The sequence below is a fragment of the Pantherophis guttatus genome, chromosome 9 (assembly GCF_059756535.1).
Source record: "Pantherophis guttatus breed Tessera chromosome 9, ASM5975653v1, whole genome shotgun sequence".
NCBI lineage: Eukaryota > Metazoa > Chordata > Lepidosauria > Squamata > Colubridae > Pantherophis > Pantherophis guttatus.
In genome coordinates this window covers 6262511-6287358 of record NC_142071.1, presented here as the reverse complement: position 1 = coordinate 6287358, position 24848 = coordinate 6262511, and the positions used below count along the sequence as shown (strand labels likewise).

Here is a 24848-nt window from a genome sequence, read left to right as displayed (position 1 = left end):
TTACAGGTTAATTCAACGCCCACAATTTAATCAACAAAGACAATAAAATTACAAATAATCGGATTGTTGATAGAGTCTGCCTGAGTGAGTTATAGATAACTTAATCCATACTTCAATTGATCCTTACTCTATTTAAATAGGTTTATGGTCCAATTCTGTTTGCGTTTTGTGTAACATTTGCTCCTTTTGAAACAACAGGAAAACACACTGGAGTGTGCGGTCTTTTCACCAATGGGTAAAAATGAGCGTGACAGGAGGAAACCGTCTGGATCACGGATGGTTTCCATTTTATTTGCGTACTAAGAGGAAGATGCTGTCCATCTTTCATTCTTCTCGTTTTGACTTTGAGAAGCGGGAGTGCAATTTTATGCAAGACCCTTTGGACGGGCCTTCTCCGCGACCTACTTTTAAGTAAGTCTTTTTTAAGAATCAGGCCGTCAATCAATTCAAGCCTTGTCTACTGAAGGGAAGGGGAGGCCAATTTCCTATAAATTTCTCATGGAAGAAAGGCTCAAGGTGGTAAGGAGGCCCCTTCTTATAAAATTTAAATTAATCGCGAAAGACGTTTTAAGGAATTGTACACCTACACAGGAACTGTTTTGCATTAAGTTACAACTGGTTTAGTCCAGGGGTCTCCAACCTTGTCGACTTTAAGACTTGTGGACTGCAACTCCCAGAATTCCTCAGCCAGCAAGGACTGAGGAATTCTGGGAGTTGCAGTCCACAAGTCTTAAAGTCGACAAGATTGAAGACCCCAGTCTGCGGATTATGTACATATTTACAAAACAAAATAAGTTACACGGATGTCTCACGGATGCAAATCTTCGCCCTGGGATGCAAAAGTGAGTTTTTCACCTGGTTGAGATCGACGGTCGTCGCGTCCGGAGAACCGGATTTCGCAGGGCTGGGTTTGCGAAGGAGATGGGCGATGAAAGCTGCCGATATTTTGCACGTTGCAAAGGTAGTGTTTCCGGGTTTTTTTCCCCCCCTCCCTGAGGGTCCAGCTCTTTTATGGGAAACCAGTTAGACGCCATTGGCACTGGCTTTGCTGCTCCGGGGCGCTTCTATTTTAGTCTTTTAAAAGGAAGGAAAAACGGGCAAATATGAGTTCACGAAGGTAAAAAGAGACAAATTATTGCGTTTTTATTTTTTCATATGCACCCTTGTTTCCCCGAAAATGAGACCCGGTTTTCTTTTCTTTTGGGTCCCAAAATAAGCACCAGGTCTTATTTTCAGGGGATATCTTACCCGCTTAACTTAGGACCACTGCAGCCACGCCTCCCACGCCCTGACACCTGTCGCGCCCAGGGGTGAAATTCAGCAGGTTCTGGAGAACCGGTAGGGGAAATTTTGAGTAGTTCGGATAACTGGCAAATACAACCTCTGTCTGGTCCCAGAGTGTGGAGGGAATGGAGATTTTTGCAGTATCCTTCCCCCAGGAGTGGGAAGGGAATGGGGATTTTGCAGTATCCTTCCCCCAGGAGTGGGGAGGGAATGGGGATTTTGCAGTATCCTTCCCCCAGGAGTGGGGAGGGAATGGAGATTTTGCAGTATCCTTCCCCCAGGAGTGGGGAGGGAATAGAGATTTTGCAGTATCCTTCCCCTGGAGTGGGGAGGGAATGGAAATTTTGCAGTATCCTTCCCCCAGGAGTGGGGAGGGAATGGAGATTTTGCAGTATCCTTCCCCCAAGAGTGGGGAGGGAATGGAGATTTTGCAGTATCCTTCCCCCAGGAGTGGGGAGGGAATAGAGATTTTGCAGTATCCTTTCCCTGGAGTGTGGAGGGAATGGGGATTTTGCAGTATCCTTCCCCTGGAGTGGGGAGGGAATGGGGATTTTGCAGTATCCTTCCCCTGCCACGCCCACCAAGCAAAAGAAATCTGGCTGCCCCCACTGATTTTGCTGGTCGGAAAGCAGGTGAGAAGATCACAAATGGTGATGACATGACCCCCCGGGACAATGCAACCGTCATAAATACATGCCAGTTGCCAAGCACCCGGATTTTGGTCACGTGACTATGGGGATGCTGCAATGGACGTGTGAAAACTGTCGCTTTCATGGTCACTAAATGAATGTTCTATTATAGAATGCAACACAGTGGCATTTGCTTGCTCTCCAGGCCAAAAGGCATTCGAGTAGATAGAAAGGGATGTAGGTTCTCCCCCACCCACGGACCTTCTGGCAGGTCTTTGTTTTAGGGATCCGAACATAAAACTCACCTCTCCCACAGGAGGCTTGACTGACATTTCAGGAACTGATAATTTGTCTTTTGGAGGCAATATAAATTCTTCATTCTTCAAAGCAGAGGGAAAGAAGAAGAAACGACGTCAACCAAACTCTACAGACTGCTATTCCAGAATCAGAACCAACTGACTGAACTATTCCATATTCCAAATTCCCACATTCTTACGATTAAGGAGGAGATCAACTTTCCTCTGCTATCAGAAAGAGCTTGGCTATAGCGTGGTACCAATAGCAGTGATTTGGGTAATGAAATGTCTTCAAAGACAAAAGAGGGCAGCAAGGACCCCTCAGAGCTTGGATATTCATTTCTATTACAATCTGGATTTAGAATAGAATAGAATAGCAGAGTTGGAAGGGACCTTGGAGGTCTTCTAATCCAACCCCCTGCCCAGGCAGGAAACCCTACACCACTTCAGACAAATGGTTATCCAATCTCTTCTTTAAAACTTCCAGTGTTGGAGCATTCACAACTTCTGGAGGCAAGTTGTTCCACTGATTAATTGTTCTCATTGTCAGGAAATTTCTCCTTAGTTCTAAATTGCTTCTCTCCTTGATTAGTTTCCACCCATTGCTTCTTGTTCTACCCTCAGGTGCTTTGGAGAAGAGCTTGACTCCCTCTTCTTTGGGGCAGCCCCTGAGATATTGGAAGACTGCTATCATGTCTCCCCTAGTCCTTCTCTTCATCGGACTAGACATATCCAGTTCCTGCAACCGTTCTTCATATGTTTTAGCCTCCAGTCCCCTAAATCATCTTTGTTGCTCTTCTCTGCACTCTTTCTAGAGTCTCAACATCTTTTTTACATCGTGGCGACCAAAACTGAATGCAATATTCCAAGTGTGGCCTTACCAAGGCCTTATAAAGTGGTATTAGCACTTCATGTGATCTTGATTCTATCCCTCTGTTTATGCAGCCCAGGACTGTGTTGGCATTTCTGGCAGCTGCTGCACACTGCTGGCTCATATCTAAATGGTTGTCCACTAGGACTCCAAGATCCCTCTCACATTTACTACTATTGAGGATTTGGTAGAAGAATTATGGGGTATGACCTAATTCTTGATGGACCACCTTCTTCCATAGCAAACACATAAGAGATAAACGCTATTTATACACCCTTCAAAAGAGACAAAAGCTAAGGAGGAAACCAAAAGACGAGAACACATCCTCTATATCTACCAAAACCCAGATAAGCAGGGAATAACACCAGACAAACAAACAAGCAGAAAACAATATCTTAAGGAAACTACGAAGCAGGCAAACTATCAAGCAGAAAACAATACCATAATCGAAGTGGAATGTAGTCTGGATTCCCTGGAGGGAGGGGCTGCATTCAGGAGGGCAAAGAGTCAATGAAGCATGGAAAGTAGGGTTGGGAAAAAGAGGGTTAAGAAGGCTGCTTCCTAACTGTTCCCAGAGTCTATCTGTAGTGATGTAAATAGTTTGTTTTAGTTTGGCAAGATTTCTGTCTATAGGTGAGGAACAACAAAGAAACTGCTCAGAAGCAACGTGACGTGTCTTTCTTGGCTCTTAGGCCCTGACAATCAAGGAACTACTAGGAAAAAAAAAAATCACTCTCTGTTCTGTCCCTGTACCCCACACGCACCCCCACAGACGGCCCGGAGTTAATAAGCCACACGACAAAACTCTTTGAAGATAAAGCTGGCAGCAACCCAGTGGCTAGCTGCCAATTCAGACTTTACTCACACAAAACAAAGATTAGACTGCCAGCATTCCGATAAAACAGGCAGAGTGTCAACAGTACAAGGATTAATCCAAATGCAGTCCTATAAAGCAGGCAAAGTCCAGTAACACAGAGATCATGGAGTATTTCCAGTTTTTGCTTGTCACAAACTGAACCGGCCACCACACCCACATTTATACCCTGTGGGGTGTGGTCCAATGACTCAGCTAATCTCTGGCACGCCTTCCCCTCTGCTGCGCACGCTTCTCCCTGCGCCTCTGCCGAGGGTCCAGCCAGCACTTATCTTCTTCGTCGCTGTCCACCTGTGGCTGCGGGGACATGCTTGGCTCTGAGCCTATCATTTGGCCTTTGGTGTCCTCCGGAGGCATTGCCAGAGAGGAGGGCCCTGGAGAGGGAGGCCTTGCCAACTCCTCTCCCTCACTCTCTGTCGATAGCCTAGGTTCAGGCAACTGAGCCACAACACACTCCCACCAACACTGGCAGGGTAAGCTATTATAATTAGGGAACAAACATCACATTCTCTAGCACTGATGATGCTATCTAGATGGGTAATGAAATGTTTCCAAGCGAACAACCAAGCTCGGAGAACACTAAGGACTTCAAAATAGACACAGCTGGAAAACATACACCCCAATTCTCACCTTCCTTTCTTGCACGTTGGGGGCAGAATCCAACAAGGTCTCCTGTCCTTCTTCTTCTTCTTCATCATCGTCATCCATTTCGGCATCCTCACTCTTCAGAGGCTAAAGAACAAATGAAATGCCTAGGTTAAGACAAACCTAGATGACACAAAAGCACAATATAACTGTCTGTCTGGTTTGGCTCTGCAACCCAACAAGACAGACACAGATTTCAGGGGATAATTAGAACTGCAGAAAAAACCATGGCTACCAACCTGCCTTCCATTGAGGACCTGTATACTGCACGAGACAAAAAGAGGGCTGGGAAAATATCTACAGACCCCTCGCATCCTGGACAGAAATTGTTTCAACTCCTACTCTCAAAACGACGCTATAGAGCACTGTACACTAAGACAACTAGACACAAGAACAGTTTTTTCCTCGAACGCCATCACTCTGCTAAACAACTAATTCCCTCAACACTGTCAAACTATTCACTAAGTCTGCATTACCGTGTTTCCCTGAAAATAAGACCCTGTCTTATATTTTTTTTGAACCCTGAAATAAGCGCTTGGCCTTATTGCCATGCGCTCAAAAGCCCGATTGGGCTTATTATCAGGGGATGTCTTATTTTGGGGAAAACAGGGTACTATTACTATTAGTCTTCTCACCGTTCCTATCACTCATCTCCTCCCATTAATGACTGCACGACTCTAACTTTGCTGCTTGTATCCTTACGATTTATATTGACTGTTTCCTGGTATGATTTGATTGCTTATTTGTACCCTATGACTATCATTAAGTGTTGTACCTTATGATACTTGACAAATGTATCTTCTCTTTTTATGTACACTGAGAGCATATAAAGCACCAAAGACAAATTCCTTGTGTGTCCAATCACACTTGGCCAATAAAGAATTCTATTCTATTCTATTCTATTCTATTCTATTCTATTCTATTCTATTCTATTCTATTCTATTCTATTCTATTCTATTCTATTCCATTCCATTCCATTCCATTCCATTCCATTCCATTCCATTCCATTCCATTCCATTCCATTCCATTCTATTCTAACACACATGTGGTTAGAAAGCATTGTCATTTTCTTTAGTCTACTTAAGTTATCAACAAAGCTCAAACTGTACATGCTGTAATTAAACATTTAGCAAGAACAAGAGCTCCCAGAAGCTCTACTGTGCATACAGTTAATGTGTTCGTTCAAGAAAAGGGTTTTTTAAAAAGCTATCCGTAATTTGCTATGATTATCTCAGTTAAAGTTACAATAAAGCAAAACCTGAGCCTATGATTCCATGTCCCCCCTTTTCCCCGCCAAGGGCAAAGCCTTTTATGGGGGAGGACGGGGATAAATTTCTGGATTTACCTTCTGCCATGCTGATGGTAAACATAAAAGCCTCATGGGATTTGTTGTACTGCAGTGTACTGTGTGTAAATTGGTTGAAATATACTGCTGGTTTAAAGTCAAGGAAGGAAATCTGTTATTCTAACAGATTTTTCTTTCTTTCTTCTCAAACAACTCCCATCGACCCGTGCGCTCCCACAGAGAGGGCCTCCTCGGGGTGCCATCAGCCAATCAATGCAGGCTGGTGACCCCCAGGGGGAGGGCCTTCTCTGTGGGGGCACCTACCCTCTGGAATCAGCTGCCCCCAGAGATAAGGAGAATCCAAGACCTCGGTGCCTTCCGCTGTGCCCTTAAAACCTTCTTTTTCCAGCAAGCCGGGCTGGCCTAACACTTTTTAAAATGTTTTTAATTGTCTGTTATCGTTTTTAATCATGGGGCCAAATTTATATATATCTTTTTAATTGTATTTTAATGTTTGTAGTTTATGTTTTTACTTGGCTGTTCACCGCCCTGAGTCCTCAGGGAAAATATATATATATATATATATATATATAAATAAATAAATCACACTGCAGTGCAGTGAATGTACCCTCCAGGGACATCTGACTAAAAGCACATCTGCAAGATGCCAAGCAATAGCACTTAAGACTTATATACGGCTTTACAGTGCTTTACAGCCCCTCTCTAAGCAGTTTACAGAGTCAGCACATTGCCCCCATCAATCTGGGTCCTCATTTTACCGACCTCGGAAGGATGGAAGGCTGAGTCAACCTTGAGCCAGTCAGGATCGAACTGCTGGCAGTCAGCAGAGGGAAGGAAGGAATGAAGGAAGGAAGAAAGGAAGGAAGGGACAATAGCAATAGCACTTAGATTTATATACCGCTTCGCAGGGCGTTACAGCCCTCTCTAAGCAGTTTACAGAGTCAGCCTATTGCCCTCAACAATCTGGGTCCTCATTTTACCCACCTCGGAAGGATGGAAGGCTGAGTCAATCTTGAATTGGTCAGAATAGAACTCCTTGCAGTGGGCAGAGTCAGCCTGCAATACTGCATTCTAACCACTGCGCCACCATGGCTCCTCCAAGGCCAAGCAAGGAGAAGCTGCTAATAACCCTTCCTTCCTAGTCTTGCTCTCCCATCAGGAAAAGAGACCCAGTTTGTTTGACAGTCGTGGCTACAAAACCTGCTCACCTTAGTTGTGTTCACCATCATCGGTTTGGGACTCACATCTGTCAGGTACAAGGCACGGGAAAGCAGCAACAAAGAAGGAGGGACTTTTTCTTTGAGGTTCAAATCCAGCCACTGTACAGCAGAGACGGGGAGAAAGAATCGCTCAGAACAATTTTCTGGGAAATTAAAAACTTTCGCCAAATCTGAAACTTCCACAGGTGAGGATTGCAAAGAAAAAAAAACTCATTTTGCTCTAGCAAGAAACTTCCTTTATATTTTGCACCAATTTGGTGTTTTGACCCACCCTGTGAGACCAGAAAATTACTGACACACTGACATTGAGAGAGCAGATTATGCTTTGTTCTCGTGGTCCTTCCCAAAGGTGCTTTGGAAAAAAACAATCGAGGTGAATGGAGTCTTTCTCAGATTGAAATTGGTGGGATGTAAATTGCAAGGGGTACGTAAGGGGATGTGGTGGCTCAGTGGCTAAGATGCTGAGCTCGTCAATCAGAAGGTCGGGAGTTCAGCAGTTCGAATTCCTAGTGCCACGTAACGGGGTGAGCTCCCATTACTTGTCCCAGCTTCTGCCAACCTAGCAGTTCGAAAGCACGTCAAAAATGCAAGTAGAAAAATAGGGACCACCTTTGGTGGGAAGGGAACAGCGTTCCGTGCGCCTTTGGCATTGAGTCATGCCGGCCACATGACCATGGAGACGTCTTTGGACAGCGCTGGCTCTTCGGCTTTGAAACGGAGATGAGCACCGCCTCCTAGAGTCAGGAACGACTAGCACATATGTGCAAGGGGAACCTTTACCTTTAAGTTGCAAGGAGGCGCGATGGCTCAGTGGTTAAAGACGCTGAGCTTGCCAGCTGGAAAGCTGACAGCTCGGGTTCGAGACCCGAGTGCTACGCAATGGGGTGAGCTCCCATCACTTGCCTCAGCTCCTGCCCAGTTAGACGTTTGAAAGCATGCAAGTAGATAAATAGGTACCACTCTGGTGGGAAAGTAAGAGTGTTCTCTGTATCTGCGTGTATAGTCATGCCGGCTACATGGCCACGGAAATGTCTTCAGATAACGTTGGCTCCCTCGGCTAGGATTCGGAAATGAGTACCACCCCCTAGACACGGATAGGACTGGACAGTGAAAACTTTTATCTTTACCTTTTAGGTTGCAAGAACTCCAACCATAAGGTATGCTAGAGGAGTTAAAGCCCCGTAGAAAGCCACACACTCTTGCTGAAAGATTGAATTGGCTGCATTTGTTGTTGTTAGTTGTGAAGTTGTGTTCAACCCATCACGACCCCATGGACCACGTTCCTCCAGGCCTTCCTGTCCTCTACCATCCCCCGGAGTCCATTTAAGCTCACGCCGACTGCTTCAGTGACTCCATCCAGCCTTCTCGTTCTCTGCCGTCCCCTTCTTCTTTTGCCCTCCATCGTTCCCAGCATTAGGCTCTTCTCCAGTGAGTCCTTCCTTCCCATTTGGTGGCCAAAATATTTGAGTTTCATCTTCAGGATCTGGCTTTCTAAAGAGCAGTCAGGGTTGGTCTCCTCTAGGACTGACCGGTTTGATGGCCTTGCAGTCCAAGGGACTCGCAGGAGTCTTCTCCAGCACCAGAGTTCAAAAGCCTCAATTCTCTCAATCGCAATCCCATGGACAATGTTCCTCCAGGCCAGTGGTTCTCAACCTGTGGGTCGGGACCCCTTTGGGGGTCGAATGACCCTTTCACAGGGGTCGCCTAAGACCATTGGAAAACACATATTTTCAATGGTGTTAGGAATAATTTTATTGTTGGGGGTCACCACAACATGAGGAACTGTATTAAAGGGTCGCAGCATTAGGAAGGTTGAGAACCACTGCTCCAGGCCTTCCTGTCCTCCATCATCCTTTTAAGTCCATTTAAGGTCACGCCGACTGCTTCAGTGACTCCATCCAGCCATCTCATTCTCTGTTGTCCCCTTCTACTTTTGCCCTCCATCATTCCCAGATATATCTGAGACCATATCTGACTCTAAAGCTGCTGACTGCCATTGCCTGTGCTGCACTCTTGAGATTTAACGGCTCAGAATGGGAAGTGAGCTTCCTGCAGCCCAGCACTCCATCCTCCATCCTAAGGAGCTGCATTCAGAACCTGCTGAGAAGCCACTAATGACGCCGACTTAAGCGGTCTCTCATTCCTATCTGCCCCATTTGTGTCCTTAGCTCAGCTGGAACAACTGCTTACGTCTGTAAAATTAAAATTGGAATACTTTCGAATCTCGTTCTGAACCAATCGGCCGACACACAAGCACTAAAAAAATCTAGCCTCAAAATTAGACCGGCCATCTCTTACAGCAACCTTTTCCAATGGGATGTTCTTCAGAATCAGTGAACATTTCCCATTTTTGCAGATGTTGGTTTGGAATAAGAAGTGATTGCCTATTGGTGAGGCAACAGAGGTCGGTAGAGGCGGTGTTAAAATACCCCCACATGGGCCTTTCGCAAAATATAAATTTTTTTAAAGGTTGGCCTGAGCCAAACAGATGCTCGGAGGGAGACATCATATGTGTTGTGACCTCGGCTTCCTGAGTCATCAAAACACACGAGTCGTCCCAAAAATCTCTTTTATTGCAACAGCTGTGAATTACGTTCATTCACAGCTAAGTCCCAGTTAGTTGCAAAAAGTCCTTCGGGATAAACACCAACCTTTATCTCCCTTGACACTCTACCAAAGACCTACTCGGCAAAGCCACACGGAGTCCAGAATCAAACAGAGATGCCGACTGGGAACAGAATTAACGACGTTGCTTTCCTTTCGTGCTTTTGCTCCTCTTTTAAGCCTTATGGGAGGGGCCAATCATCTCCAGGCCTTACTCCCAAGTCGTCCCTTTTGTTTTAACTGTTCTTGCCTTCTGGCAGCTCTGCACATGCGTGCACTAGGAACAGGCTCCTCCTGTTCCTTTGCCTCTCTGATGTCTGACTCTGGAGGCTCTGGAGTCTGCGCATAACTCCCAGATGGCCCTGGCCCCATCTCTGCCTGCGACGCAGAGCCCTCGTCCGGGCCTTCCCCAGACTCCAGGATTGGCCCATGTTCCTCCCCAGCCTCCTCACTGTCCAACTCTGCTGCCAGCTCAGCAGGCTGCTGGCGGACCACGACGATATGTGATTTGTGGTTTCCATCCATTCAGACAATGAAGCAGCCAGATACCTTTGGATATTCTCCTCTGACTCAATTCCCTTCCCTCCCTCATCCCTAACGTACCTGGTTCAGTTGCTCTTTGAGCTGGTCCTCCGTAAGGCCCAGTGACCTCATTCCTCTTGCTCTGCATGCACTCTGGAGCTCAGACACGCTCAAGCCATTCACTCCTTCCTTGGCTATCATCTACAGGCAAGAAAGAGCAAAAATCAGCATCATATCGTTATGAGCCGCTGTGGCGCAGTGGTTAGAATGCAGTACTGCAGGCTACTTCTGCTGACTGCCTGCAATTTGGCAGTTCGAATCTCACCAGGCTCAAGGTTGACTCAGCCTTCCAAGGTTGGTAAAATGAGGACCCAGACTGTTGGGAGCAATATGCTGACTCTGTAAACTGCTTAGAGAAGGCTGTAAAAGCACTATGAAGTGGTATATAAGTCTAAGTTTTTTTAATTTATTTTAATTTTTATATTGTATGTATTTTAATCTTGGCTGTTCACTGCCCTGAGTCCTTCGGAAGAAGGGCAGTATACAAATTTAATAAACCTTAACCTTAACCTTAAGTGCTATTGCTTACTTGATTTCCTTCCTTCCTTCCTTTCTTCTTCCCTCCCTCCCTTATTCCCTTTTTCATTCTTCTTTCTGGTGGCACAGTGCTTAGAATGCAGTATTGCAGGCTGACTCTGCCCACTGCCAGCAGTTCAATCCTGACCAACTCAAGGTTAACTCAGCTTTCCATCCTTCTGAGGTGGGTAAAATGAGGACCCAGATTGTTGGGGGCAACATGCTGACTCTGTAAACCGCTTAGAGTAAAGCACTGTAAAGCGGTATATAAGTCTAAGTGCTATTGCTATATCACGTAGATCATTTAACAAAATCAAGGCTCCCCTCTCATTCAGGCTACTGTCATTTTAAAAGGGATCTAAATAAACCTGTTCTTGCCAATAACATGCAAAATTTAGCCAACATCATTTTCTTGGCCAGCTTGCCCAGAATTTAAAGATAGCTTTCTTTTGAACAACAAAGATTTTAAATTGCAAAACATAGCTTTGCTTCATTAAATCTGCACATTTGCAGTCACACTCAGAAGACACATATGCTGATATTTTGGTCCTGTACATGTTGTAAGCAATCAACTGGTTAAAAGGCAGATGACAGATTAACAATATCCTGCTTGGTTATGAGCCTAGTTTCAATCATCTCAAGATAAGCACATCGAATAAATTAATGAAAACTTTATAAACTGCATTTATGGTCATAGATGACAAGGGAGAAAATGCAATCAAAATTCACTGGCTGACTCAGCCTAACAATACTAAATCAATCTCAGAGAATCCTTAGACAGGCTAATTAATTAGCTTAAAAGCCTTTATTTTCCCTCTTGCTATATCTGCCTTGATATTAAACTGCTTTCTCCTACCTTATTTCTTTATATCATTTGTTAAGCAAATTTCCTATTTAGTACTTTTCATGATTCCCCTTGTTGCAATTACCGTATTTTTCGGAGTATAAGATGCACCTCCCCCCCCCCAAAAGAGGCTGAAAATTTGGGTGCGTCTTATACTCTGAACATAGCTTTTTCCCTCCGACTCTCAGCTGTGCTTTAGAAGCTTTTTTTCAGCCCTAACGAGGTGCTAGTGAGTGAAGCCCGTGCTTTGCCTGCTTTTCTCACTGCTTCTCCCTCCGACAATCAGCTGTGTTTTAGAAGCTTTTTTTCAGCCCTAACAAGGCACTAGCGAGTGAAGCCCGTGCTTTGCCTGCTTTTCACTGCTTCTCCCTCTGACTCTCAGCTGTGCTTTAGAAGCTTTTTTTCAGCACTAGCGGGTGAAGCCCGAACTTTGCCTGCTTTTCTCATTGCTTCTCTTTCTGACAATCAGCTGTGTTTTAGAAGCTTTTTTTCAGCCCTAATGAGGCACTAACTCAGATAAGCAAATCTTCACACTAATAAACGAACTAATTGTCTCCTGCAAACACCACTCTCCTTTTCCTCCTATTTATTCCCTATGGGAGGGGCCATTCAGTGTCCCCTTGTGGCTTTATTCCTGAGTCAACCCCTATTCCTTAATTGTTCCCTTCTCCTGACAGCTCTGTGCATGCGCACACCAGGAACAGCTTCAGCTGTTCTTCTGCCCCACTTATCTCCGACTCCGAAGGTAGCTGATTAACTGTCGGCGGCCCTGGCCCCATCTCTGCCTCCGACGCAGAGCCCTTATCAGAGCCTTCCCCAGACTTCAGGATTGGCTTATGTTCCTCCCCAATCTCTTCACTGTCTGAATCTGCTGCCAGCTCCGCTAGCCGGCCACACCACCACTGTTATCGTGGGTTAACACAAGGAAAGATCCTTAAACTCGCTGAGAACAGTTGCAAGCGCATTCAATAACTAGATTGAAGGAGCAATTTTTTTCCCCAAGCTCTTGGCAAAAGGTGGGATGCATCTCCTTACCTCGTCGTCAGCCTTAATGGATCTGAGCTTCATCAAAAGCTGGAAGCGGAGGAGATTGTTGGTGCCAATGGGCTGTAACTCCAGCAGTTTGCAAAGGATGACCAGCTGGGACCGCTCCAAGTGTTCCAGCGTCAGCTCATCCTCAAACAGTTTGGAAAACTGCACAATTTCCTGGGTGCTGGGTTGTTGGCCGCTATGTCGAACCTACACACAACAATAAATGAGGACTCCAGAATTGCTAGCTTTCTTTATAATAATAGGTAAAGGTAAAGGCTCCCCTTGCACATATGTGCTAGTCATTCCCGACTCTAGGGGACGGTGCTCATCTCCGTTTCAAAGCCGAAGAGCCAGCGCTGTCCGAAGACGTCTCCATGGCCATGTGGCCGGCATGACTAAACACCAAAGGAGCATGGAACGCTGTTCCCTTCCCACCAAAGTGGTCCCTATTTTTCTACTTGCATACATAAATGTACAATCTCTTAGCCATTATTAATCATACATATTATCTTTTGACTTTCACATTAGTTCATTCTTCATCCTAAAAATTTAAAGTATACTCAGGGTTGCTCTTCTACCATTCTGTATCTCCCTTATTTCACAACAACCTTTCCTCTCCTCCTCCCCTTTCCCTTCCCTCCCTTCTTCTATCCTTTTCCACTTTCTTTTTTCCTCCTCTCCTTCTCCTTCCCCTTCCTTTCCCCCACTCCTCCCCTCTTCCTCCCTTTCTAACCCTTTCTCCTACTCTTATTTCTCCTCCCTTTCTTCCTCTCCTTTTCCCTTCCTTCTATCCCTCTCTCCTTTCCTCTCTTCTCCCCTCTTCTTCCTATCTGTCCCTCTATTCCTCTCTCCATTCCCACTCCGGGATTGTTGTTTATTTTCAATTTAATATATTTTCAAGATGGTATTCGAGCAACCCCGATCCTCTATTTACATACATTCTTCTTTCAATTTCTTTTCTATTTTGCTGGTTATGCATATGCCATCATTAACGTACATTTGTATAGTAACACTTTTTCCATTTTCCCTTAAGAGGATTATTTCTGATGTTTCAATTTTGCTTTATACAATCCAGGGATGTAAAACCTTGGAAAGGTTTAAGGTTTAAGACAGGTGAAATCCAGCAGGTTCTGACAGGTTCTGGAGAACCGGTAGCGGAAATTTTGAGCAGTTCAGAGAACCGGCAAATACCACCTCTGGCTGTCCCCAGAGTGGGGTGGGAATGGAGATTTTGCAGTATCCTTCCCCAGGAGTGGGGAGGGAATGGGGATTTTGCAGTATCCTTTCCCCAGGAGTGGGAAGGAAATGGGGATTTTGCAGTATCCTTCCCCAGGAGTGGGGTGGGAATGGGGATTTTGCAGTATCCTTCCGTTGGAATGGGAGGAAATGGGGATTTTGCAATATCCTTCCCCTGGAGTGGGAGGGAATGGGGATTTTGCATTATCCTTCCGCTGGAGTGGGAAGGAATGGGGATTTTGCAGTATCCTTCCGCTGGAGTGGGAAGGAATGGGGATTTTGCAGTATCCTTCCGCTGGAGTGGGAAGGAATGGGGATTTTGCAGTATCCTTCCGCTAGAGTGGGAAGGAATGGGGATTTTGCAATATTCTTCCCCTGGAGTGGGAGGAAATGGGGATTTTGCAGTATCCTTCCGCTGGAGTGGGAAAGAATGGGGATTTTGCAATATTCTTCCCCTGGAGTGGGAGGGAATGGGGATTTTGCAGTATCCTTCCCCCAGGAGTGGGGAGGGAATGGAGGTTTTGCAGTATTGTTCCCCCAGGAGTGGGGAGAGAATGGATATTTTGCAATATCCTTCCCTCTGGAGTGGGAGGGAATGGAGATTTTGCAGTATCCTTCCCCCTGGAGTGGGAGGGAATGGAGATTTTGCAGTATCCTTCCGCTGGAGTGGGAAAGAATGGGGATTTTGCAATATTCTTCCCCTGGAGTGGGAGGGAATGGGGATTTTGCAGTATCCTTCCCCTGCCACGCCCACCAAGCCACGCCCACAGAACTGGTAGTAAAAAAAATTGGATTTCACCACTCCTTTAAGACCCATGGACTTCATGTTGGCTGGGGAGTTCTGGGAGTTGAAATCCAAAAAGACTGAAAGTTTCCAAGGTCGCATGGTCTTGATTTAAACAGTTCCATTTTATGGGAGACGCCTGAAGCTTATCAGCAATTTTTAAACGAAGCAATGAAGCTCCGGGACTCCAGCTTTTCTATTCCCTGAAGGGACGCTTACCTTCTGAACGTAGGAAGAGAACAGCTGGGTCGCTGCCCCTGTGCTGGCTTTGTTTCTTCTCGCCAGCTCTGCAATCGTCTCCTGTAAGAATTTGGCTAGCTCCAACTTCGCACTCAGTTTCTTCCTCTGCTTTTCTTCCTTGGTGCAAAGAATAATGAGAAAGGTAAGGAATTATCTCACAGACCAACAAGCTGCTTGCCATTCTTGGCAAAAAGTAAAGTTCTATTTTCTTTTCATTGCACCACTTGCTGGGAATGAATAAAAAAAAATATTCTAAAGCAGTGTTTCTCAACCTTGGTAGCTTGAAGATGGGTGGACTTCAACTCCCAGAATCCCCCAGCCAGCGTTGCTGGCTGGGGGATTCTGGGAGTTGAAGTCCACCCATCTTCAAGCTTCCAAGGTTGAGAAACACTGTTCTAAAGGGAGAGAGAAAAAAGTATCGAAAAAGATAAAAGGAAGAGCCAAAGAGCCAACAATGTTTTTTTTAAAAAAATATACTGCTACCAATTCTGCACTTCAACAGGGACGCGGTGGCTCAGTGGCTAAGACGCTGAGCTTGTCTATCGAAAAGTCGGCAGTTCAGCGGTTCGAATCCCTAGCGCCACGTTAACGGGGTGAGCTCCCGTGACTTGTCCCAGCTTCTGCCAACCTAGCAGTTCGAAAGCAGGTAAAAAATGCAAGTAGAAAAATAGGGACCACCTCTGGTGGGAAGGGAACAGCGTTCCGTGCGCCTTTGGCGTTGAGTCATGCCAGCCACATGACCACGGAGACGTCTTCGGACAGCGCTGGCTCTTCGGCTTTGAAACAGAGATGAGCACCGGCCCCTAGAGTTGAGAATGACTAGCACATATGTGCGAGGGGAACCTTTACCTTTACTATTCTGCAGTTCAATCCCATCCACAGATTCACCAGGGATTCAAACTGCCGACCTTTCAATCGACAAGCTCAGCGTCTTAGCCACTGAGCCACCGCGTCCCCGCTGAAGTGCAGAATAGGTAGCAGTTAATTGTCCTCACTGTTAGGAAGTTTATCCTTAATTCCAGGTTGCTTCTCTCTTTGGTTAGTTTCCATCCACTGTTTCTTGTCCTGCCCTCTGGTGCTTTGGAGAATAATTGACCCCCCCCCTCTTCTTTGTGGCAGCCCCTCATAAATCATAAACAAGTGATAAATCATAAGATACCAATAGGAGAAGATAGTAGGAAAGATGAAAAAAGAGAAGAATATATCATGCAAATCTTTACAAATGGCAGAGCAAGATAATTCTGCTACTGTATTTTTCGGAGTATAAGATGCACCTGTTTCCCCCCAAAAAGAGGATGAAAATCTGGGTGCGTCTTATACTCCGAATGTAGCTCTGCCCAGCTTCTCAAACGGAGATTTCAGAGGCTGAAAAAAGCATAAGAAAAGAAGCTTCAGAAAAAAAGCCCCTAAACAGAGCTTCAGAAAAAAAGCCTCCAAACAGAGCTTCAGAGGCTTTTTTTCTGAAGCTGTTTCGGAGGCTTTCAGAGGCAGGGAAAAAAAGTTTTTTCTGAAAAAGATTTTCAGAGGCAGAAAAAAAAAAAGCAAGGCACAGAGCTCACAACCAAGGAACCTGTTGCTAAAATTCACCTCTGGGAACAGCTGATTGGGGGTTTTCCGGGAGGCCGATCCACCCGCCAATCAGCTTTTTTCTTATTTTCCTCCCCAAAAACTAAGGTGTGTTTTATACTCCGTTGCGTCTTATACTACGAAAAATATGATATATGCTACTCCTTTGACGACGCTAGCCCAGAATGCCTATTTTGTTAATTTATTTATTTATTTATTTTATTGAATTTCTATATAGCCCTTCTCCCGAAGGATTCAGGACGGTGTACAGCCAGAAATAAAAACCATGACAATATAAAAATTAAAAGCCATTAAAACAATTAAATAAATTGGCTAAAAACTCTAATAAAACAACCCATTAAAATAGTTAGGCCAGCCCTGCTTGTTGGAATAATAATGTTTTTAGGGCGCGACGAAAGGTACGAAGGTCGGGAATCCTACGAATCTCCGGGGGCAGCTCATTCCAGAGGATAGGGGCCCCCACAGAGAATGCTCTCCCCCTGGGGCTCGTCAGCCGACATTGCCTAGCCAACGGCACCCGGAGGAGCCCCTCTGTGTGGGAGCGTACCGGTCGATGGGAGGCTATCGGTGGCAGAAGGTGGTCTCGTAAATCCTTTCGTTTCACCCTTCCTCCCTACAGCATTATTATGTGCCTTGTATCCTCTCTGTCTGAGCAGGAGAAAAATTTCATCAAAATTATTCAAGAGCTTTGTATCTCAGTGAGGGTTTGAACATAGGTCATCCTAGGTTCTTGTCCTCCTCCACTTCTTGCGGAGATTAATTTTTCCAGACAGGTAGATTTATATCAGCAAAGAATCCCTGAGATAGAGGCGTCATGTCACAGTTCGACAGATAGATTGAGCTTTGTTCAAAATTGGAAAAACTGACCTTTTTCGATTCCGTTTCAAAGGTTGAAGGCAACATCTCGGGAAAGAGTTTAAGAAATACAGGTAACAGGAATTCCATGAAAGGTACTATGATGAACACCAAGAAAGGAACCAACCGAAAAAGATCTGCTGATGTTCTCATCAGCTGCAGAAAAAGAAACACAAGCCAAAACATGATGCTGTTCATACATTGCCTTAAGGCACGGTTAATCGTAAACGTGTTTCAATAAGCCACGATACTGGAATCATGTAACGTTACTCAAACCAAAACTGAGTAAACCAAATCATGGCTTATAACCCTCCCCTGAATCTCTCTCTCCTTTCCACTCAAAAGACCAGGGAGAAGCCTTGCTCCAAGAAAGCACTTTGTCAAATTAATTTCAAGGTGCCAACATTTAATCTGCAGAAATGCTGGCTGCATCCCTGCTTGCTTTAAGAGATAAGTCAAAACGATTTTATTCAACAACTGTTCTGTGCTTTGTATGAGAAGCGGGGTTCAGGGTTCAGGTCTGACTGTTATGTGCAATCAAACATTTGAGTGAAGACAAATTATACGTGTGTCCCAGGATAATGTTGCAGGATCCAATCTGGGTCCGTTAGGGGAACCAGAGGTTCCGTTTCAAAACCGAAGAGCCAGCGCTGTCCGAAGATGTCTCCGTGGTCATGTGGCCGGCATGACTCAACGCCAAAGGCGCACGGAACGCTGTTCCCTTCCCACCAAAGGTGGTCCCTATTTTTCTATTTGCATTTTTTACGTGCTTTCGAACTGCTAGGTTGGCAGAAGCTGGGACAAGTAACGGGAGCTCACCCCGTTACGCGGCACTAGGGATTCGAACCGCTGAGCTGCCGACCTTTTGATCGATAAGCTCAGCGTCTTAGCCACCGAGCCGCCGTGTCCCTCTATACTCTGCATAGAATAACCCAAAACAGTCTGTTAGAGAGAAGTTCCCTGAGGGTGGGCTCCAGCATGAGTCCGAAATCTCGGAAGATTGAACCTATGGTCCTGATGACCGATCCAGATTAGTTCTTGAGAAACATTTGGGAGTTTATCACAGAGGCACGCACTCTCTTATACTATGCAGCAAGTCACACATGAAGAGGACACATGAGTTATCAGCAAGTAAGGATTCCAAATTCACAGTTGGAAGCAAATACTGGTAGTCCTTGAGTTACGACCATAATTGAGCTTGGCAACTACGGTCGTTAAGCCGTGAAAGTTATAAAGCGGGATGCCATATAACTGGACCTGATTTTATGATCTTTTTCGCAGCAGTCATTAAGCGAACACCTTAATACAGTCGGTAAGTGAATTCCCTGTCCTCTATGGGGTGGGTTTTGCCCGAAACCAGACATAAATGTCAATTTCCAGCAAAAACCATCATAAATTGCAGTCACATGCCTATAGGCCAATGGAAAGAGTTGTAAATGTGAGCCACTTGCCAAACGCCTAAAATGTGGTTGCGTGACCGACAGAGAGGGTGACATCAGAACTTCGAAAACAGCTTTTCAGTAGCTTTGGGGGAGGCATTTCATCATAACTTCGACCGTAATTTGAGGACTGCCTGTATGGCATCAATGAATGAGCTTTCAGGTTGAGAAGCAAGCTGAAACTTTGCTCCAAAATCCCAGGGGAAATTATCTGGGAAACTGACTGCTGGGCCTGATGTTCTAATCCAGCAGCTGCTTTGCTCTTATAGCAATAGCCCTTAAGATTTATATATAGCTTCACAGTGCTTTACAGCCCTTCTCTAAGCAGTTTACAGAGTCAGCACATCGTCCCCTGACAATCTGGGTCCTCATTTTACCGACCTCGGAAGGACGGAAGGCTGAGTCAACCTCGAGCCTGGCGAGATTTGAACTGCTGAACTGCAGGCAGCTGGCAGGCAGCAGAAGTAGCCTGCAGTACCGCATTCTAACCACTGCGCCACCGTGGCTCTTAGGGGGGGGGGGAAATGAACAAGAATGTAGAGCCAGTCAAAGCAAAATGTTTGGCTCTCCCTTATTCAGCCCGTCGATCGGCTGAGTGATCAAGTCACCTCATTTCAGATTTGTTTTGCTTTTGTCCAGCGAATAAGAATCCGCTGCTGAATGTTGTCCATTCAACAGGAGAAAGCTGGCTGCTCCCCAAGGTCAGCCAATGCTCACCCTTCGTCTCTCCCGCCGGGTGAGGATTTGGCCGTGTAACAGTCTCCAGACCATCCGGACAGCTACTTTCGTGTCGATCCAAAGCAAGTGGAATCCGTTGTAATAATGCCTCAGTTCATCTACGATCCTCTGCCAGAGAGATCTCCTGACAGTCTCTGTGGCTTTGTCTGGAAGACTGGCCGGAGTAGGGTCTGTTTTTACAGTACTTGGCTCAGGGCGAGGTTTGTCCTGATGCCAAGAAGCTGACGTGCGAAACATCCGCATCGGTCTAATGAGCAAGTGAGGCCAACCGTTGCCCTGCGGTGAACTGGAGAGGAGCTGGTGGCTTTCGGAGTCCTTCAGGAATGTTCCGTTATGGTGGAAATCCAACAGTTGAGCAAGTGCAGCTGACGAGGAGAACAGGGAACAACAGGAGTGTACAAGTAGGCATGATGATCCTCTGGAAGAGAAAAGGGTCTAAATCAGGGGTGTCAAACTCGATTTCATGGAGGGCCGCATCAGGGTTGAGTTTGACCTCAGGCCCGCGGTGTCTCTGCCAGTGAAAACGGGCTCTCGAGCTCCGTTTTCGGCTGGGACGGCCTCCTGCAACCCTCTGCCAGTGAGGCGTGCGGCCCTCCCAAGCTCCGTTTTCGCTGGCAGACGGTTACAGGGAGAACCGGTAGTAAAAAAATGCTTTAGAAAGTTTTAAAAAGGTTCTGAAGATCACAGCTGTGTCGCGCGATCATCGGAACTTTTTTTTTTACTTTTTTAAAGCATTTTTTTACTACCAATTCGCCCGAACCGGTAGTAAAAAAAATGCTTTAAAAAAGTAAAAAAAAGGTTCTGACAATTGCACGGGACAGCTGTGATTGTCAGAACCTTTTTAAAAACTTTTTTAAAGCATTTTTTTACTACCGGTTCAGGCGAATAGGTAGTAAAAAATGCTTTAAAAAGTTTTTTTTTAAGTTGGCCACGCCCACCCAGTCACATGACACCCCCCACCAAGCCACGCCCACAGAACCGGTAGGAAAAAGTTTTGCATTTCACCACTGGTTTAAGGATTTTATTTCTTAACCCCAGTCCTAGCTACTGTATTTACCACGCTTGCAACTGGACACAGGTTATAATTTCTCAGCTCTGGATGATGGAGGAAATTACAGTTTTTTTTTTATTATTCAAACCAGACAATGTAATGTAGGAGCTCTTGTGTTTATTTAGTCCAGATCTCATTTTTTATATTTCACAAAAAGAAAAAAAACTACACAGGTGAATGCTATCAGTGCGCCCAATGCTGAACAAAAATAATCCCGATATTGCTTTTTTTCTACCCTGTTTCCCCGAATATAAGACCCAACAGAAAAATAAATCCTAGCATGATTTTTCAAGATGCTCGTAATATAAGCCCTACCCCCAAAATAAGCCCTACTTAAGATTGTCAGCCAGATGGATGCATTTAGTACCGTATCTCCCCCAAAATAAGTCCTAACCAGAAAATATGACCTAATGCATCTTTTGGAGCAAAAATTAATATAAGACCCGCTCTTATTTTCAGGGAAACACGGTATTAAACTGAAATCAATACAATTGTTTTACACTGTCTATAGAATGTTTAACACAATGCCATGTCATTTTGACTGAAGTTGGTAATCAAATAAAAACCAATGAACTTCCTTCATGGTAGAAAATTTGTATTAACATCAGTACTGTTTTTTGGATGACAGTCAAAGATCTAAAATATATTTCACAGAGATCAAGATTTCATTTCTTACCTGGTCCTAGCTACTCCAAGGAATATGTTACAGCTGTAGATGGCCATGCTTTCCCTGGAATGTGTTTACTTCATCTATGATCGGATGAAATCTAATATACCAGTAAAAAATTTAAACGTATGCCAGTTAAATAAAGAAATGATTTTGAAATGTTTAATTACAGATAGTTATTTAGGAAGTATCAGTAAATACAACTTCTACCCATTATAAATCTTTAGTCACACACCTGGGATTAAGGTTTATTTCAGATGTATTATATAACAAAATTGTCCATTCTTTATCTGTCTTATTTATTTATTTATTTATTTATTTATTTAATTAATTAATTAATATTGCCACCTATTCGTACATGGCTACTCAAGGCGGCTTACAGAATATAAAATCTCGTTTAAAAGAATAAAACTAATAAAAAAGAATAAATTAATATAATAAAATCATGATAAACTCCCAGTCCTGATTCTTGAAGTTTGTGTGGCAAAAATTACATACTACTATCTTATGTAAACATTCAGTAATTTCTTGTAAGTAATTAAGTACCCCAAAAGAAAATGAAATATGGATATGAGCCAAAAGCTGTTTAAGTAATTACTTTAAGCACATAGTTTTAATATTCTTATTACCACCATTTTCCCTTGTCACTAGATAAGGAAGTGGACAATTGATTTTTTTTTCCAGCATAAAATTCTATAAAACCTTTTCTACATCGCCAATTAAAATATCATTCAAAAGGTATTAGTATGGGATGGGCAGTGTGATTCTAAGAATCCTTAAGTAAATAGACAATATTTTTTTACCTCGTACTAAGTCAGAATATGGTGGTTTGAGTTTTGGGTTAGTAAAAAAAACTTAACCAATGATGATTTATTCAATATGCTATAATTAATGGAATACAAATCTAGCTACAATATTGAAAAGTTTGGATATCCTTTCTATTAGCTCAGACCCTATAAGGGGAAATTTTTTATAACAGAATTAGACTCATGAAGAATTGGATTCCAAGCGATGGAGTCCCCCTTATATGGATCAAGTCTTCATTAACGAAATATATAGAACTGGAATGCAAGTAAAGTAACCACTTATTTACTTAGACTTAGAACTTAGAATAACTTTATTGTCGCTTCAAATGTACACTAATCGACATACATTAAAATGAAATTTCGTTGCATACAGTTCTCAAATATATACTACATAAACATGACAGATAAATCAAATTAATTAATTAATTAAATAAATAAAATAAATCATATACCCACATATATTATATGACACAGAGAAGCAACACAGTCTAGTTCAGATGTATACATGTACATGGCGAGAAAAATGAATCTTGCAAGTTTTCCAGACGGATAGCATAGAGGACAAAGCTGTTACAAAAATATTTATTATTTATTTATTAGCAAAATAATATCAGGAGTCGGTTTGGTGTAGCAGTTAGGCTAGAAACTGAGAGACTGTGAGTATTACTCCCCACCTTAAGACACAAAGCCAGCTGGGTGATGACCTTGGGCCAGGCCCTCTCCCTTAGTCCTGGGAAGAACCAGCAATGGCAAACTATTTTGAATATCTTGCTAAAAAAACCTACAGGAACCTGTCCAGGCAAGTTTCCAGGAGCAAACACTGCCTCAAAGATGTAAAATAACAACAACAATAGTGTTGTTGGAACATAACACGCCAGATATCACAGTTGTCGAGGGCCCAAGCGTATCGTTTATTGATATCACTGTACAAAGAGATGCCAGTTAAAGAAAAAGAACTGGAAAAAAACACAAAATATCGTGAACTGGCCATCAAAACTACACGGCTATGGATGAAACATGTAACAGTGATACCCACTGTCATCAGGTAACTTGGTACCATGTCCAAGAATTTAATAAAATCCATCCAGAAATTGCAGCTTCCTGCAATAGCACCAGCGGAACTGCAAAAAACTGCACTACTTGGAACATCGTACATCTTAAGAAGGTACTTGGTTGATACCTAGGACAGCAACCCATATCAGCCATTAGCACCAGTCAATTGTATTTGTGACTTGTTTTTAAATGTCCAGTTGACTGAGTTTCATTCTTAATGAATAAAAGAGAATAATAATAACATCGTACATCTTAAGAAGGTACTTGGTTGATACCTAGGAAACTGGCAGCAACCCATATCAACCCTTACACCAGTCAATCGTATTTGTGACACATTTTTAAATGTCCAGTTGACTGAATGTCATGTTTAATGAATAAAAGAGATAATCATCATCATCATCGTAACAAAACTACCCCCATTCCCACTCTGCCTTGGCACCGAGAGTAACACCCCCCCCCAAAAAAACACTCGGTTACCCCACTGCCAGTTGTCAAGCTCCAATTTCCAAAGAAAAAAAAACCCTATACACCCGTACTATTGTTGTTGTTGTTGTTGTTTTTAGTTATTCTATAGTAGTCATGCGCCTTCGACGGCTTCTGGGATAGGTTCCTCCCAGGGTGGATTTGATTTAAATTGCGTTGATTTAAATCACAATTTAAATCATGATTTAAATCACTAGTAAAAAGGCTTGATTTAAATCAACGCGATTCAAATCATAATTTTTAAAGAGCAACTGTCATCTCTGCTACTCCTTTGACCCGCTGTTGACTCACTGATAGTTGAGAATATACAGCCTCCTGCTACATAACTAAGCTCCATTTCAGGCTGAATAGACTAAATTATTTATGTATCTTAAATAGAAAACTACCTTACGATAGATTTTTACCCCAAAAGTTTTTTATTAAAATAAAAATCAAAAAAATCCGATTTAAATTTTAAAAAAATCTGATTTTTTTGATTTTTTTTTTTAAAAATCATTGATTTTTATCCACCCTGGTTCCTCCTCACCCACCCACCCACCCACCCACCCAATTTCCACTCTAGCTTGGGAGTCCCCAGAACATCCCATCCCAATACTAACCCAGGATTATCCTTCAGTTTTGTTGTTGTTGTTTCCCAGATGGGATCAGCCAAGGTGGGGTGAGCTTGGAGCTAGGCAGCTTGCAGGGCTCCTATGGATTGCAACCCCCCCCACCTGTCAAATCACAGCCCCCTCCCCTCTATCTCATCCTGAGGACCCTCCCCCACCCCTCTATCTCCCCACCCCCCCCAGGGTCCCCCTTCACCCCTGGCCAGTCTCTCCTGGGCCCTCCTCCTTCGCCCCCCCCCCCAATGCAAAATGGTTGCTCCATTTTGCACCCATATGTCTATAGGCAACCTGTGCCCAGGTGTGCCCACCTGGTACATCCATGCACCCCACCATTTAAGTCATGCTTATTTAGATGCACGTGGTAAACATTGCAAATTTATTATTATTGTTATTATTATTGGTTCCTCACCTGCTGCCCTGAGTTCGGCTTCCCCCGCCCCTCCCCCACCAGGTGAAGCTGCAGCTCCACCTTCTTCCGGGATAGCGGGGGGGGGAATTCCCATCAGCCCCTGCGGCTTTCCGGAAGTGCAACCGGAAAGCCGCTCTAGCCGCCGAGGCTTTTTTTTTTCTCCTCCCCCCCCCGCCTCTCTCTCTCTCT

The 24848-nt window shown here is 44.1% G+C and overlaps 1 protein-coding gene across 3 annotated transcripts; it reads right to left on the bottom strand.

The window, feature by feature from the left end:
* Positions 1 to 24819, bottom strand: LETM2 (leucine zipper and EF-hand containing transmembrane protein 2). Of its 3 annotated transcripts, XM_087875900.1 has the most exons (12): positions 24660 to 24711; positions 24242 to 24332; positions 21310 to 21400; positions 19562 to 20000; positions 17418 to 17561; positions 14943 to 15080; positions 12707 to 12910; positions 10333 to 10452; positions 7114 to 7224; positions 4585 to 4686; positions 2219 to 2293; positions 1 to 1074 (listed from the first exon to the last, which is right to left on the bottom strand). In XM_087875900.1, exons 3-12 carry the CDS (start codon positions 21354 to 21356, stop codon positions 1024 to 1026), a joined length of 1431 nt encoding a protein of 476 aa, XP_087732026.1. In that variant the 5' UTR covers positions 21357 to 21400; positions 24242 to 24332; positions 24660 to 24711; the 3' UTR covers positions 1 to 1023. The 3 variants fall into 3 exon arrangements, with proteins under 3 accessions (XP_087732026.1, XP_034288819.2, XP_087732027.1); XM_034432928.2 differs by lacking the exon at positions 24242 to 24332 and having other exon boundaries at positions 24660 to 24819; XM_087875901.1 differs by lacking the exons at positions 17418 to 17561; positions 24242 to 24332 and having other exon boundaries at positions 24660 to 24780.
* Positions 24820 to 24848: the final 29 nt, after the last annotated feature.

Coding starts and splice junctions, on each gene's coding strand:
- LETM2 (XM_034432928.2), bottom strand. CDS start 21,356: ATGGCCATCTACAGCTGTAACATATTCCTTGGAGTAGCTAGGACCAG. Junction 17,562..19,561: donor CCCGGCGGGAGAGACGAAGG/GTGAGCATTGGC, acceptor CTTTTTCTGCAG/CTGATGAGAACATCAGCAGA. Junction 1,075..2,218: donor TCAAGCCTCCTGTGGGAGAG/GTGAGTTTTATG, acceptor TCCTTTTAAAAG/ACTAAAATAGAAGCGCCCCG.